Genomic DNA, 12103 nt, shown 5'->3' with positions numbered 1-12103 from the left:
TTTTTAAGAAATTGATGTTCTCAATTATAATCAATCATTCAAAAAAAAGATATAAATAAAAAGGATACAGACAAAACACCTTGTTACCTTTACCCTAATTTAATTAATATCATTCAAGGTTCGCCCTGGCCAGTGTGGCTCCGTTGGTTGGAGCATCATCCCATAGACCAGAAGGTGTCAGTTTGATCTCTGGTCAGGGAACATACCCAGGTTGTAGGTTTGATCCCATTGGGGCATGCGCAGGAGGACATCTATCAATGTTTCTCTCTCCCCCTCCCTCCTCTCTCTTACTCTCTCTGAGATTAATTTTTTAAAAATTAATTCAAGGCTCAAGATTGAGAATAAAGCAATCTGGAAGTATAAAATTATAAAATTTTATTATTTCATTATATAGGTACCGATGGCTGATGAAAAGATAAGCTTGCTTTTTCATTTCTAAGACTAAAATAACTGTAATCATTTCTAGATTAAAGTAATTTTAAAGTCAATCCTTTGGTTTAAACTACACAAGTAGAGTAGTTAAGCAATCAAAGAAGATTCCCTGTAGAAAACTGATATCCTTAATAATTATTATATCAATGTGTCATTAATCTAATTGTCACACAGAATACTCAACCGTTTCCCACTCCAATTTTGTAACGGCCCTTTTTCTCACATGCATTGTTTCAATAGTTGTACACCATCGATATGATAGGTCTATTTTAGTAGCGTTTTGATGTTTTTTAGGCAACAATGACCTAGATAAAATGTTTCTCTGAAGGTTAGTATACAAACCACGTGGAGTAGTTGTTAAAACAAGGATTTCTGGGTTTTATTCCAGAGATACTGCATCAGAATGACAGGTCTCAGGAAATCTGCATTTTAACAAGTTTTCCATATTATGAGAGAGTAGCCCACCCACAACATTCAGAACTCCAGGGTCAAACAGTTTATTAATTCTTCTGAATGATGATCATAACAATAGTGACTGCAAGAATTTTTACGGTAATAATTTTAAAACAAAAGCTATGTGCATTTTTATTTTTCATTTTTTAAGCATCATCAATTTTCTAATCTTACGTATAATAACATACATACCCAATTTCTTTTTTCTTTTGCCCTTTCAAGTAATTTCTGGTGCAATTTTTCTCCAATACCATATTGAAATTTTTTTACAATTTCTTCAGTTTTCTTATATTCCTCTTCATTTGCAAATGGCTTTACTATAAAGAAAAAAAATGCATTAAAGTAGTTAGACCTCAAGTACCACAAACTCTCCTCATTATTATTTACACAAATATTGAGATTCACTTATGTAAAGCAATTATGGAATATTAATTATCACAGCAGTCCAATAAATTAGAGTTTACAACATGAAAATAGCTAAAGAGCAACAATAAAAATACTGTAAAAAATAAAACTGGAAATTATGTAATCTGAAAAGTTATTTTTAAATCATTATGGATGATAATTAAAATGACAAAAGCAGGACTATCATGTAGTTATCAGTCCAATAGGAAAATAAATCCTGTTTAGCCACAAATGAGAGAAAGTAAAGCAACTGTCCACTAATGCACATTGCATTTTACAATGCTCTGCTTGAACAAGTATAATGCCTGCCCAAGTACAGTGTTTGGTGCCCTGTGGTCAATAATGGTTTACTTTAAAAAAAAAAAAAAAAAAAAAAAAAGAGAGAGAGAGAGAGAGAGAGACAGGGAAACAAGAAAAAAGAAAGATACATGGCCGAAACCGATTTGGCTCAGTGGATAGAGCGTCAGCCTGCGGACTGAAAGGTCCCAGGTTCGATTCCGGTCAAGGGCATGTACCTTGGTTGTGGGCACATCCCCAATAGGGGGTGTGCAGGAGGCAGCTGATCGATGTTTGTTTCTCTCTCGTAGATGTTTCTAACTATCTCTCTCCTTTTCTCTCTGTAAAAAATCAATAAAATATATTTTTTTATAAAGAAAGATACATGGTTCTTAATCCATCGAAACCTAGTGCTCTGAAAATTAAACTATATCTACAAGTATTTTAGAAATCTTGGGACATTAATATTTTGTCCTATTTTGCCTTTTCAAAATTGTATCTTAAAATCAATGTAAATATCTGTATTTATATAGCGTACAGGTGAATAATCAAAAACAATGATTAATCAATGAATTAAAAAAAAAATACTAGAATTTCCAGATAAAAGTAGATGAGAAAAAAGGAGGAGAAGAATTTAAAAAGCATATAAAAACCAGACGGCTTCCATTTATTTTTTTTATTTTTTTATTTTTTTTTTAATATATATTTTATTGATTTTGTACAGAGAGGAAGGGAGAGAGATAGAGAGTTAGAAACATCGATGAGAGAGAGTCATCGATCAGTTGCCTCTTGCACACCCCCTACTGGGGATATGCCTGCAACCAAGGTACATGCCCTTGACCGTAATCGAACCCGGGACCCTTCAGTCCCCAAGCCGACGCTCTATCCATTGAGCTAAACCGGTCCCGGCCAGACGGCTTCCATTTAAAGTGAGCTAAATACATAGATTTACCTCTACTACTTATAGAAACTCACTACAATGACAGTAATTAAAAAGGTATAAATCTGTAAGGACAAAAAAAAAAAGAGAGAGGACAGTAGATACGTCAAGCTAACATTTTACAAATTACAAAACACATGGGAAAATGGCAACTGACTTTGTGGAATGGAGCAAAGTATCTACAGCGGGAGGTAGGGTTGAGTTAGGTATAATCCTAGAAAGGCTCAGGAATTCAAGACACCTGTAACTCCAAAGGCAGGGGGTAAACTGAGGCTGGAAACAGTCTTTAGAAGCAGCTCACAATTGCCCTATCGACACTGGCATCTGTATAAAAAGCCAGAAAACTTCCTCTAATGCCAGCCGAAATGGGGAGGTTTACTCTCAGGAGAAGTTAAACCAGACAAGCAGAATACCTGGGTCCTAGCTCAAACTGAAAAAAGAGAGATGGATTACGATGACGTACTCGGAACAATGAGTCCTCCAAACCCCTCCCCTTTTCTAAGCTCCCCAGACACCAGCAGTCAGGCTTATACCTTCTAAACAAATGATCACAGGAATCTTCTTTGGTGAAACTGATCAGTATAAGAGAAAGGAGTACTGGTATTTGGGTGTGACCTAGGAGAACTGCTAGTTCTCTTCCCTATCACCTTAGAAGGCTCACTCTGAGGCTCACTAGTCACCAAGCCCTCGGACCCAGGCACACAGAGCTCCTACTCTGTGTTTTAGGGTCTGACTCAAATACAATGTCTGAGGATTGCCAGATATTTGAGGAAAATCACATGAGTCAGAGAGCAGAACTAACAAAGGATTGGTAATATCAAAGAGTAAACAGATCAAAAAGGCGAAGGCATTGATCATAAATATACATTCCAATTTTCAAGAAAGGAGATGCCAAGGTGGGCAGTAACTCGAAGATCATCACACAAGGAAAGTGATGTTCAAGGTGAAGCAGCAAAGGCGTTTACCTGTTAGGAAATGCTGGGTGTTCAAGCTGGATTCAGAAAAGGAAGAGGCACTCTTAATTGCAAGCATTTGGCATTTGTTGGATACTGGAGTGCTCCAAAGAATTTCAAAAGGTTAGTCTATGGGTTATAGACTACAATAAAGCCTTAGACTACATCAATCATAAAAAGCTATTGGTTGCTCTAAAATAAATGGCGTGCCTCAGAATTTGATCATCCTGACATGTACCTTGTATAGTGGGCGGGAAGCCTCTGTCAGGGCAGAATATGGAGAGACGGAAGAGTTTCCTACAGGCAAAGGTATCAGACAGGGATGCATTTTATCTCCCTATTCTTTAATCTGTACACAGAAAATGTCATACAAAAGACTGAACTAGACTCAAAGGAAGAAGGAGTGAAATTGGTGAAAGAGCTATTATAATTTAAGATATGGAGAGGACACCGTCTTACTGGCAGAAAGTTGCAATGATTTAAAAGGACTTCTGATGAAAGTGAAAGAAGAAAATGCCAAGGTAGGTCAATATTTGACCAGTAAGGCAAATATCATAACTACAGAAGAAATACACAACTTTAACAAAGATAATGAAGACATCAACATTGTTAAGGTTTTGCTTACCTTGGCTCAGTCAGCAATTCAAATGGAGATTGCAGCCAAGAAATCAAGAGAAAGTGGAGATTCTGAAGGGCAGCAATGGAAAAATTAGAAAAGATCACCAAATGCAAAGCTGTGATATTAGACAACAATACTTAGATCATCCACACCCTTGTATTTCCAATAAATATAGATGGGTGCAAAAGCTGGACAGTGAAGAAGGCTGACAGGAAAACAAAATGGATTCCTTTGAAACATGGTATTGGAAGAGAGCGCTATGGATACTCTGGGCCACCAGAAAGAAAGAACAAGTGGATCCAGTAGTATGGATAGCACAGGAGGAAAAAACGACAAAACTGAAGCTGCCCTACTTTGGGCACATCGTGAGAAGACAGGGTTCTCTGGGAAAGACAACAGAACTGGGTAAAATAGAAGACAACAGGAAAGGAGGAAGACAGGGGGGCTGGCTGGAAAAGAAGCCATAGGCGTGAGTCTACAGGAGCTGAGCTGGGCTGCTGAGGACTGGACATTGTGGACCTCGCTCATTCACAGAGTTGCCAGGAGTCAAAGCCGACTCAACAGCAATTAATACGCTAATAACGAAAGGGAAACATTTTAAAATTCAAAGCTTAGCCTACAAGGACCCAGATCCAAGCAGCAATAGTTCCAGAAATAGCAAAGAAGTGGGGGGGGGGGGGGGGGGGGGAACCACCAAATAAATATTTCAAAAATTTTCTAGAACTAAAGAATATTAACTTTTTAAACTAAAAGAACCCACTGGGTATTCAGAGAAATAAAAGAAACCTACACACTAAGTGACATAATTGAGAAATTCAGAATGGTAGGAATAAAAAAAAGAAGATGCCAGACAGTAAAAAAAAACATATAAAGGATTGAATATCAGAACAGCATTAGACTTCTCAAGAAGAACAGACAGTGCCTTCAGAAATGCTTTAAAAGTATCATTTCCAACCAAGAATTTTAGAGTCAGCCAAACAATCAAGCATGAAGGCAGAAGAAATGTTTTTTAGGTCCTACATTATTTCCCTCCCAGATACCCTTGCTCAAGTGGCTTCTAAAAATATTCTGCACTACAATATGAGAAGAGAAAGAGGAAAAAGAGAAAGATAGAATCCAAGAGCCGGGGACACCAACAGAGGAGGAGGCAAGAGAGCTGCCAGGATGATGACCAACGGAAAGCCAGAGGACAACAGCTGCCCCACCAGCTCTAGAATCGCTGACTGGAGCAAAAGGGTAGAGGTGTTAGCAGGGTTGCCTTCAAGAAAAAAGTGAAACTGAAAGAATATCTTATGTATTTAAATATATTCAGAGATTCTCAGTGTATTAAAGTGTTTGGGAGTGTATTAGCTGTGAATACAAAACAAACTAAGCAAATGAAAAATGGCGGGGGGAGAAGAGGAGGCGGGGGCAGGATGCAGCAAAAAGGTAATCCAAGTTCACCCAATGGTTCACATGTGAATAACTGCAAAACCATAAACCCTAAATGGTCAGCTAAATCAACTCAGGTAAATACTGAATTATATCAGGTGCAACCCTAGGTTAAATCAGGTGAACACTAATTTAATCCCAACTGGTGACTTGTACAACTATATTGAGAAAATGAGAGGGAAAATGTGGATATCTTGGATTGCATATATATTGGGGATGGGGAGAGGTTAGGGGTGTAAGAGAGCTAAATCCACATATTTTTAGGAACTGATTCATAATATCAACCACCAAAAAAAAAAAATCCATGAAATAGTAACATAAGTTTAAGCCTGGAGATAACACAATAAACAGATAAATTATTTTTTAAATGCTAGTTGATAGAGTGGGATTTGCAGAGGCTGGGGGATGAGGCAGAGAACTACTACTTTTTATTGTAAGCCTAATGGTACTATCTGACTTTTTAAACTATGGAAAAATTAACATAAGAGGAAAATGTGGACATTTTAAGGATATTTAATTGTCATGAGTCTAAAAGAAAAAGCCATTAGATCTTCATTGACTTCTCACAATTTCATATATTTTAAGTCGCTAACAGCAGTTATACTAAAAGATTAAAAACGCACCTGATTCAAGGTATTTATTTAATGATTCTTCAAGTGAAGGAACCGGCAGTGATGGAAGAGAATCCTGGTACTGAAATGTGCGTTCCTCAGTTGACTTAGCCAATTGGTTTTCCATGATGCAATCACAGCAGGAAAACTAAAGAAAAAAGACAGCATTCACAACTTCAGCCTCATAAATATTCTTACATATGGTAGGTCCAATTCACTAAATCAGTATTTAGGTACCACAGTATATCCAGAGCTTGATCCTCGTACTTAGTAACTTCATAAACTTGTCAGTGAGAGAACCCACTTTTTAAAAAGTATAGACTCTGAAGGAAAGCCAAGTTTGCCACCCCAAAATATACCTTTTTTGGAATATTAATTATTTTAAGCTCTTTATTTTTAAGAAACAAAAGACTCAGGAAAAACTTTTAGGTTATCAAACAACCTAAAAGAATTTGATAGAGGACCTGCTTTAGGGAGGAAAGCAATAGATAACTATAATTAAACTAGTGGCCTGGTGCATGGATTTGTGCACATTGAAAGGAAATTAATTAGAATATTTTAATATTGCTATTGGTCCTTCTCTATAATAGAAGTGCCAACCAAATTCATGATCAACAATGACAGATCAAAACACAGGTGTGCAATTGGCATCAGCGAGAGCTTTATATGTATCATGCATGGGCGAGTCAATGTTTATTTTTAAACTAGAGGCCCAGTGCACAAAAATCATGTACTGGGGGGGGGGGGGGGTCCCTTAGCCCAAACTGCACCCTCTCACAGTTCGGGAGCCTTTGGGGGATGTCCGACTGCCATGGAGGCAGGAGAAGCTTCCACCACCTCCCCTGTGCTTGCCAGCCGTGAACCCAGCTTGTGGCTGAATGGAGCTCTCTCTGTGGGAGCACACTGACCACCAGGGGGCAGCTCCTGCATTGAGTGTCTGCCCCCTAGTGGTCAGTGTGCATCATAGCAACTGGTTATTCTGCTGTTCGGTCTATTTGCATATTAGCCTTTTATTATATAGGATTGCCAGTGCATGTCATATGTACCAGCCAGTCAGTAGGATGGACAGACTGTCAGTCACTTAGCCTTTTAAATATATAGATATAGATATAGAAATAGATATAGATATAGATATAGATATAGATATAGACAGAGACATAGATATAGATAGATATATTTACAGATAGATATATTTACAGATAGATATATTTATAGATAGATAGATAAAGTTAAGCATGATATACAGGGAGGAACCTAGCAAGGCATCTGATCATTGCTAAAAATAGCCCAAAAACATTCATTTACCAAACACTTGCTTTCCTATCTCCACATGAATTGCCTCCCTGCCCTTGGAAGCCCCATACCACAACCTCCCAATTTGATAATTGGGCCAAATCGAAGAATTTAGCATGGCTTTGTGATTTGTGTGTCACCTCCAGTCGTGCCCCTTTAAAGGAATGCACGTGGTTTCTCTCCTCACTGCCTAGCAGGTAGTCCCAACTGGAAGAGCACCTTGGGCCCTTTATGGAAGGCCGTGTATAGACATAAGGTACAGGCATACCTCAGAGATGTTGTGGGTTCGGTTCCAGACCACTGCAATAAAGTGGGTTGTAATCTTTTTGCTGGTAGAGGGTCTTGCCTTCAATTTATAAAAAATCTGTGAAGTGAAATAAAACGAGGGGTGCCTGTAATGAGGCTTTCAGAAGCTTCCTACTAGCCCTGTACCCCTCCCTCTAGTCTCGATTTATGACAAGAAAAACAAAAACAAAAGGAAACTTTTCTCTTACTTACACCATTGCATTTCGGGTTTCCTTTGTTAGGGTAGAAGAGCTTAGCCTATACCACTAATGTAAAGATATAAAATGTGATACAACAGAGCTCTCATAGCTCCCCAGCCTCTTCCTGTCTGATGCCTTTTGCTGCACTTCACTTTGACTATCCATAAACATGGCTTTAGGCCTAATGGAAATGTAGATCTGGGTTTAAATGCCAACTCTGATACTTTCTAGACATGTGCCCATGGACAACTAACTTTTAACTCCATTTCCTTAATTATAGAGAGCATCTATAATAATAATAAAAGCGTAATATGCAAATTGACCGAACGAGTGACTAGCAGAACGACTATCCAGAAGACCTTCTGGACGACCATGCTATGACATGCACTGGCACCAGGCCAGCCAAGGCAGGTGCAATGCAATTGGTTGGGGAGCCCCATGATCGCCCCTCAGGAAGAGGCCCAGGCCACCCTCTGTGGGCTCCATGATCGATTCTCCACAGGAGTCCCAGACAAGCAAAGGTATTGCACCTCACACCTGTCACCCACAGAGGAAGGCAAGCTGAGCGATTGCACCTCACACCTGTCACCCACAGAGGAAGGCAAGACAAGCGATTGCACCTCACACCTGTTGCCCACAGAGGGAAGCGAGGGGAGAAGGGGAGCGCTGCACAGATGGCAAGCAGTGGCAGCGGGGCCAGCTGCCGGCAGCCAGGGGAAGGAAAGTCCCTATAGACCCTGATCGTCGACCAGGCCTAGGGCCCTTACCCAAGGGGTCCTGGACTGTGAGATGACACAGGCTGGACTAAGGGCCCACCCTCCTTTCCCATCCCCCCCACTATGCACAAATATCGAGCACCTGGCCTCTAGTAATCATATAATCAAACAAAGTTATTGTTATGTTTTGTTTTCTTAGTGCCGCACAAAATAAAAATAATCCGGTTAATTTGACCATATTATGCTAGCAAGGCAGAATTTCTATGAATGCCCCCAATACCCCTCTCCCACCCCAATCCACAGAACCTGTGATTATGAGATTTTCACTTCCAAGATTGTGATTTTGTATTTTACACAGGACAATTAACCTTAAAATAGGGAGATTACCCAGGTGAGCCTCATCTAATCGCTTGAGCCTTTAGGAGCAGGAAGCTTTCTCCAGCTGGTGACAGAAGAGTTAGAGAGATTACAGCCACGAAAGGTGTTGTCTGGCAGGTGGTTTTATGAAAGGAAGAGAGACGCCAGCTGACAGCCAGGAAGGAAATGGGGACCTTACAGATACAGGGAGATGAATTCTGCCAACCACCTCAATGAGCCAGCCTCCTGGAGGTGGATACCCTCCAGAGGCCCCAGAAAACCACACAGACCTAAAGAAACCTTCATTTCAGCTTTGTGGGATCCTCGGCAGAGTACCCACCTGGGCTTCGGGTCTATAGAAGCTGTGAGATAACAAATGTGTGTGTTTTTAGTTAAGTTTGTGATAAATTGTTCTGGCAGCATTAGGAACCTAATACACATATACAGAAAAGCTATTCTCTGTATCCCTCAGACTCTAGAAAACTGAGACTAAGAATACCAATTCCATGCCCACTCTAGTCTTAGCTAACCAAGAGGTACACATTAAGAGTTATCAGATTTTTTCATGAAGAATTTTTCTTTAAATTCTCAACCATAGAGATTAAACTAAATAACATAATTCCAGAAGAACCTATATGTGCAATAAGAAAATGATGATACTGCTGAAACCGGTTTGGCTTAGTGGATAGAGCGTCAGCCTGTGGACTGAAAGATCCCGGGTTCGATTCCGGTCAAGGGCATGTACCTTGGTTGTGGGCACATCCCCAGAAGGGGGTGTGCAAGAGGCAGCTGATGGATGATTCTCTCTCATCGATGTTTCGAACTCTCTATCCCTCTCTTTTCCTCTCTGTAAAAAAAATCAATAAAATATATATTTTTAAAAAAAGAAAAGAAAAAAAAATGATACTGGATTTAATTATAGTGGGCTTCCTGGGAGCCAAACGATGTAAAATCAACGTGGAAAAGAGAACCAGGAACAAGAAATAATAATAATAATAACAACAACAATAACAATCTGATTGCCAATTTACAACAACAACAACAACCCGATTGCCAATTTACCAGAACACCAAGCGGAGTTGTTCAGGAGTTTCCAGGAGCCTGTTGCAGCAATTCCGTTTTCCGATCACAGGGGGCTGGACTCGGCTGGTGACTGTGGGAAGAAAGAAACAAGTTCCTAATTGCGGAAGGGAGACGGGAGACGGGGGCTCAAGGGGGAGGGGGGGGGGGCGGGGAGTGGCGCGGCGGGGACGGGAATTCACAGAAAACGGGTGCAAGAAGGTGGAAGACAAGACAATCTAGAGGTTGGGAGGCCCCAAGACCCAAACTTCTGGGGAAAGCACAGCACACACACTCAACAAGTCCATCTGCTGGAGAGCTGGACACAAACCACCACACTGTCCACGAGTTAGCAAACAACCGCCCTGCCTTCCATTAGGTCCACAGGGTACACAGGCGACAGAGTTCAAGGCTGGGCTCCAGAGAGCCCAAGGCCAAGGCCACCGCACCCCAAGGCCAGCTCCGCACCCCCCGGGAGGCCGCCGAGGGAGAGAGACCCGACCCCGCACCCCGATCGACCTGCCCGGCGGCCCCCCCTCGGGGGTCCCTCCTCCCCCCCGACCCCGCAGGCGAGATGCCTGTGGACCACCCCCCGGGCCCTGCCCTGGCACCGGCGCCGTCCCACACCATTTAACTCCGTTCTACGCCATCTCACTGTCCTCCCTCCACCCCCCGGACAGGTTGGGGAAGGGGGAGCGCAGTCTCGGGGGACCCCCACTCACCCCGCGCCCTTCGCGCATTCCCCGCCGCAGCCGACAGCCGCACCAGCCCGCTCCCTTAAGGCCAGCGGGGAGCGGGGATTGGGTGGCAAGCTGCGAGGGCCCGCCCCGTCGGCCAGCGGGGAGCGGGGATTGGATGGAAGCCCAGAAGGTCCCGCCCCCTACTCGAAGGCGGGGCCGGGCCTGCGCTCTGCGGGGACCGGGCCCGCCTCCCGCCCGCGGGCGCCCCGGGCCGGGGCGGGTTCCGGGCTGCGGGCCCGGGAGAGGCTGGAGGATGCTCGGCCAGCGGTCCCGGCCGGGCCTGGCAGCGCTGGGTTATTTGCTGCCGGCGGAGCACAGCGCCCCCGCCCGGGCACGGCGGGTCTCGCCCGCACAGATACCTAACCCTGCGGGAGGGACGCAGGACACGCTGGCTCTGGCCCATTATTACCCAACTTGGTCAAGACCCCGTTTCCCGTCCCCTGGGAGCCACAGCTCGGGTTTACCACCAGCTGCTCCTCCCCCTCCCAGCGCGATTTTTTCCCGCCACCCCAAAAGCTAGAAGTGACACCCACGCCTTCTAAAGGAATCTCATTGTTCACCCTGTTCAGGGGACCAGCCACGCCCCCTACTTGCCTCCCTTAACCTTCACCCCCGGAGGTGGGATGCAGGATCTGCGCATCCCCGCCCCCTACCCTTCTACAGGTCTTCCTGGTCCTGAGGTCCCCGACCCCCAGGGCTGCTCACACTGCAAGCCTGAAGTCATTCAAGAGATGGCGCCAGAAAAAAAAAAAAAAAAAAAACCACAACGGTTTTTTTCAACAGTTTGGTGCTAGGCAAGTTCTAGAGGAAGATCATAATGTAGTTAACTTAGTGTCACAGGCGAATCTATTTCACACGTACTCCCTGAAATAAAATGGACTGTTTCATTTTAAATACCGTATGCTGTTTATTTTTTGTGATATAAAACAATAACAGAAATGTACAGTGGCTGTAAACCATATATCGAATATAAAGAACTAGGTTTCAAATGAGCATGTCAGGTGAAAGGTCCCAATTCTTAATCTTCCCTAACTCCCTCGGTAAAAATCTGACGCGAAGGGAACCGAGGCTACACATAAATACATATTCACTTGGTGTGAATAGCTGTAAGTTTCCTACAGAATGCAGTGCAGTTCCAGCCCTTGTTGGAGGTGTTGCGTAATGTGTGGCAGACATGCCTTTCTAGTGAAAGTTCTGAATTCTGAAATATATCAGGCCAAAAGTTCAGATAAATGCACAGTTGCACACCCCTCTCACAATCCAGGACTGCTGACTCCCAACTGCTCGCCTGCCTGCCTTCCTGATTGCCCCTAACTGCTTCTGCTTGTCAGCC

The 12103-nt window shown here is 42.8% G+C and overlaps 1 protein-coding gene across 3 annotated transcripts in view; it reads right to left on the bottom strand.

Annotated features, from left to right (window-relative positions):
• CROT (carnitine O-octanoyltransferase) overlaps positions 1-10844 on the bottom strand; it is a 28280-nt gene extending 17436 nt beyond the window's left edge. The window contains exons 1-5 of one of the 3 annotated variants that reach the window (XM_084897413.1): positions 10753-10844; positions 10034-10124; positions 7601-7777; positions 6133-6337; positions 1078-1202 (exon numbers count right to left, since the gene is read on the bottom strand). In XM_084897413.1, coding sequence (XP_084753539.1) covers positions 1078-1202; positions 6133-6247 — 240 coding nt within the window. In that variant the 5' untranslated portion in view covers positions 6248-6337; positions 7601-7777; positions 10034-10124; positions 10753-10844. The remainder of the gene's footprint in view (positions 1-1077; positions 1203-6132; positions 6338-7600; positions 7778-10033; positions 10125-10752) is intronic. The other 2 variants (XM_084897412.1, XM_084897411.1) reach the window with 2 other exon arrangements.
• Between the last annotated feature and the right edge of the window lie 1259 nt (positions 10845-12103).

This window comes from Pipistrellus hanaki, assembly GCF_964339955.1.
Source record: "Pipistrellus hanaki genome assembly, chromosome: 10".
Taxonomy (NCBI): Eukaryota; Metazoa; Chordata; class Mammalia; order Chiroptera; family Vespertilionidae; genus Pipistrellus; species Pipistrellus hanaki.
Note: the sequence above shows the minus strand (reverse complement) of the source record. Positions and strands in the feature narration are given on the sequence as shown.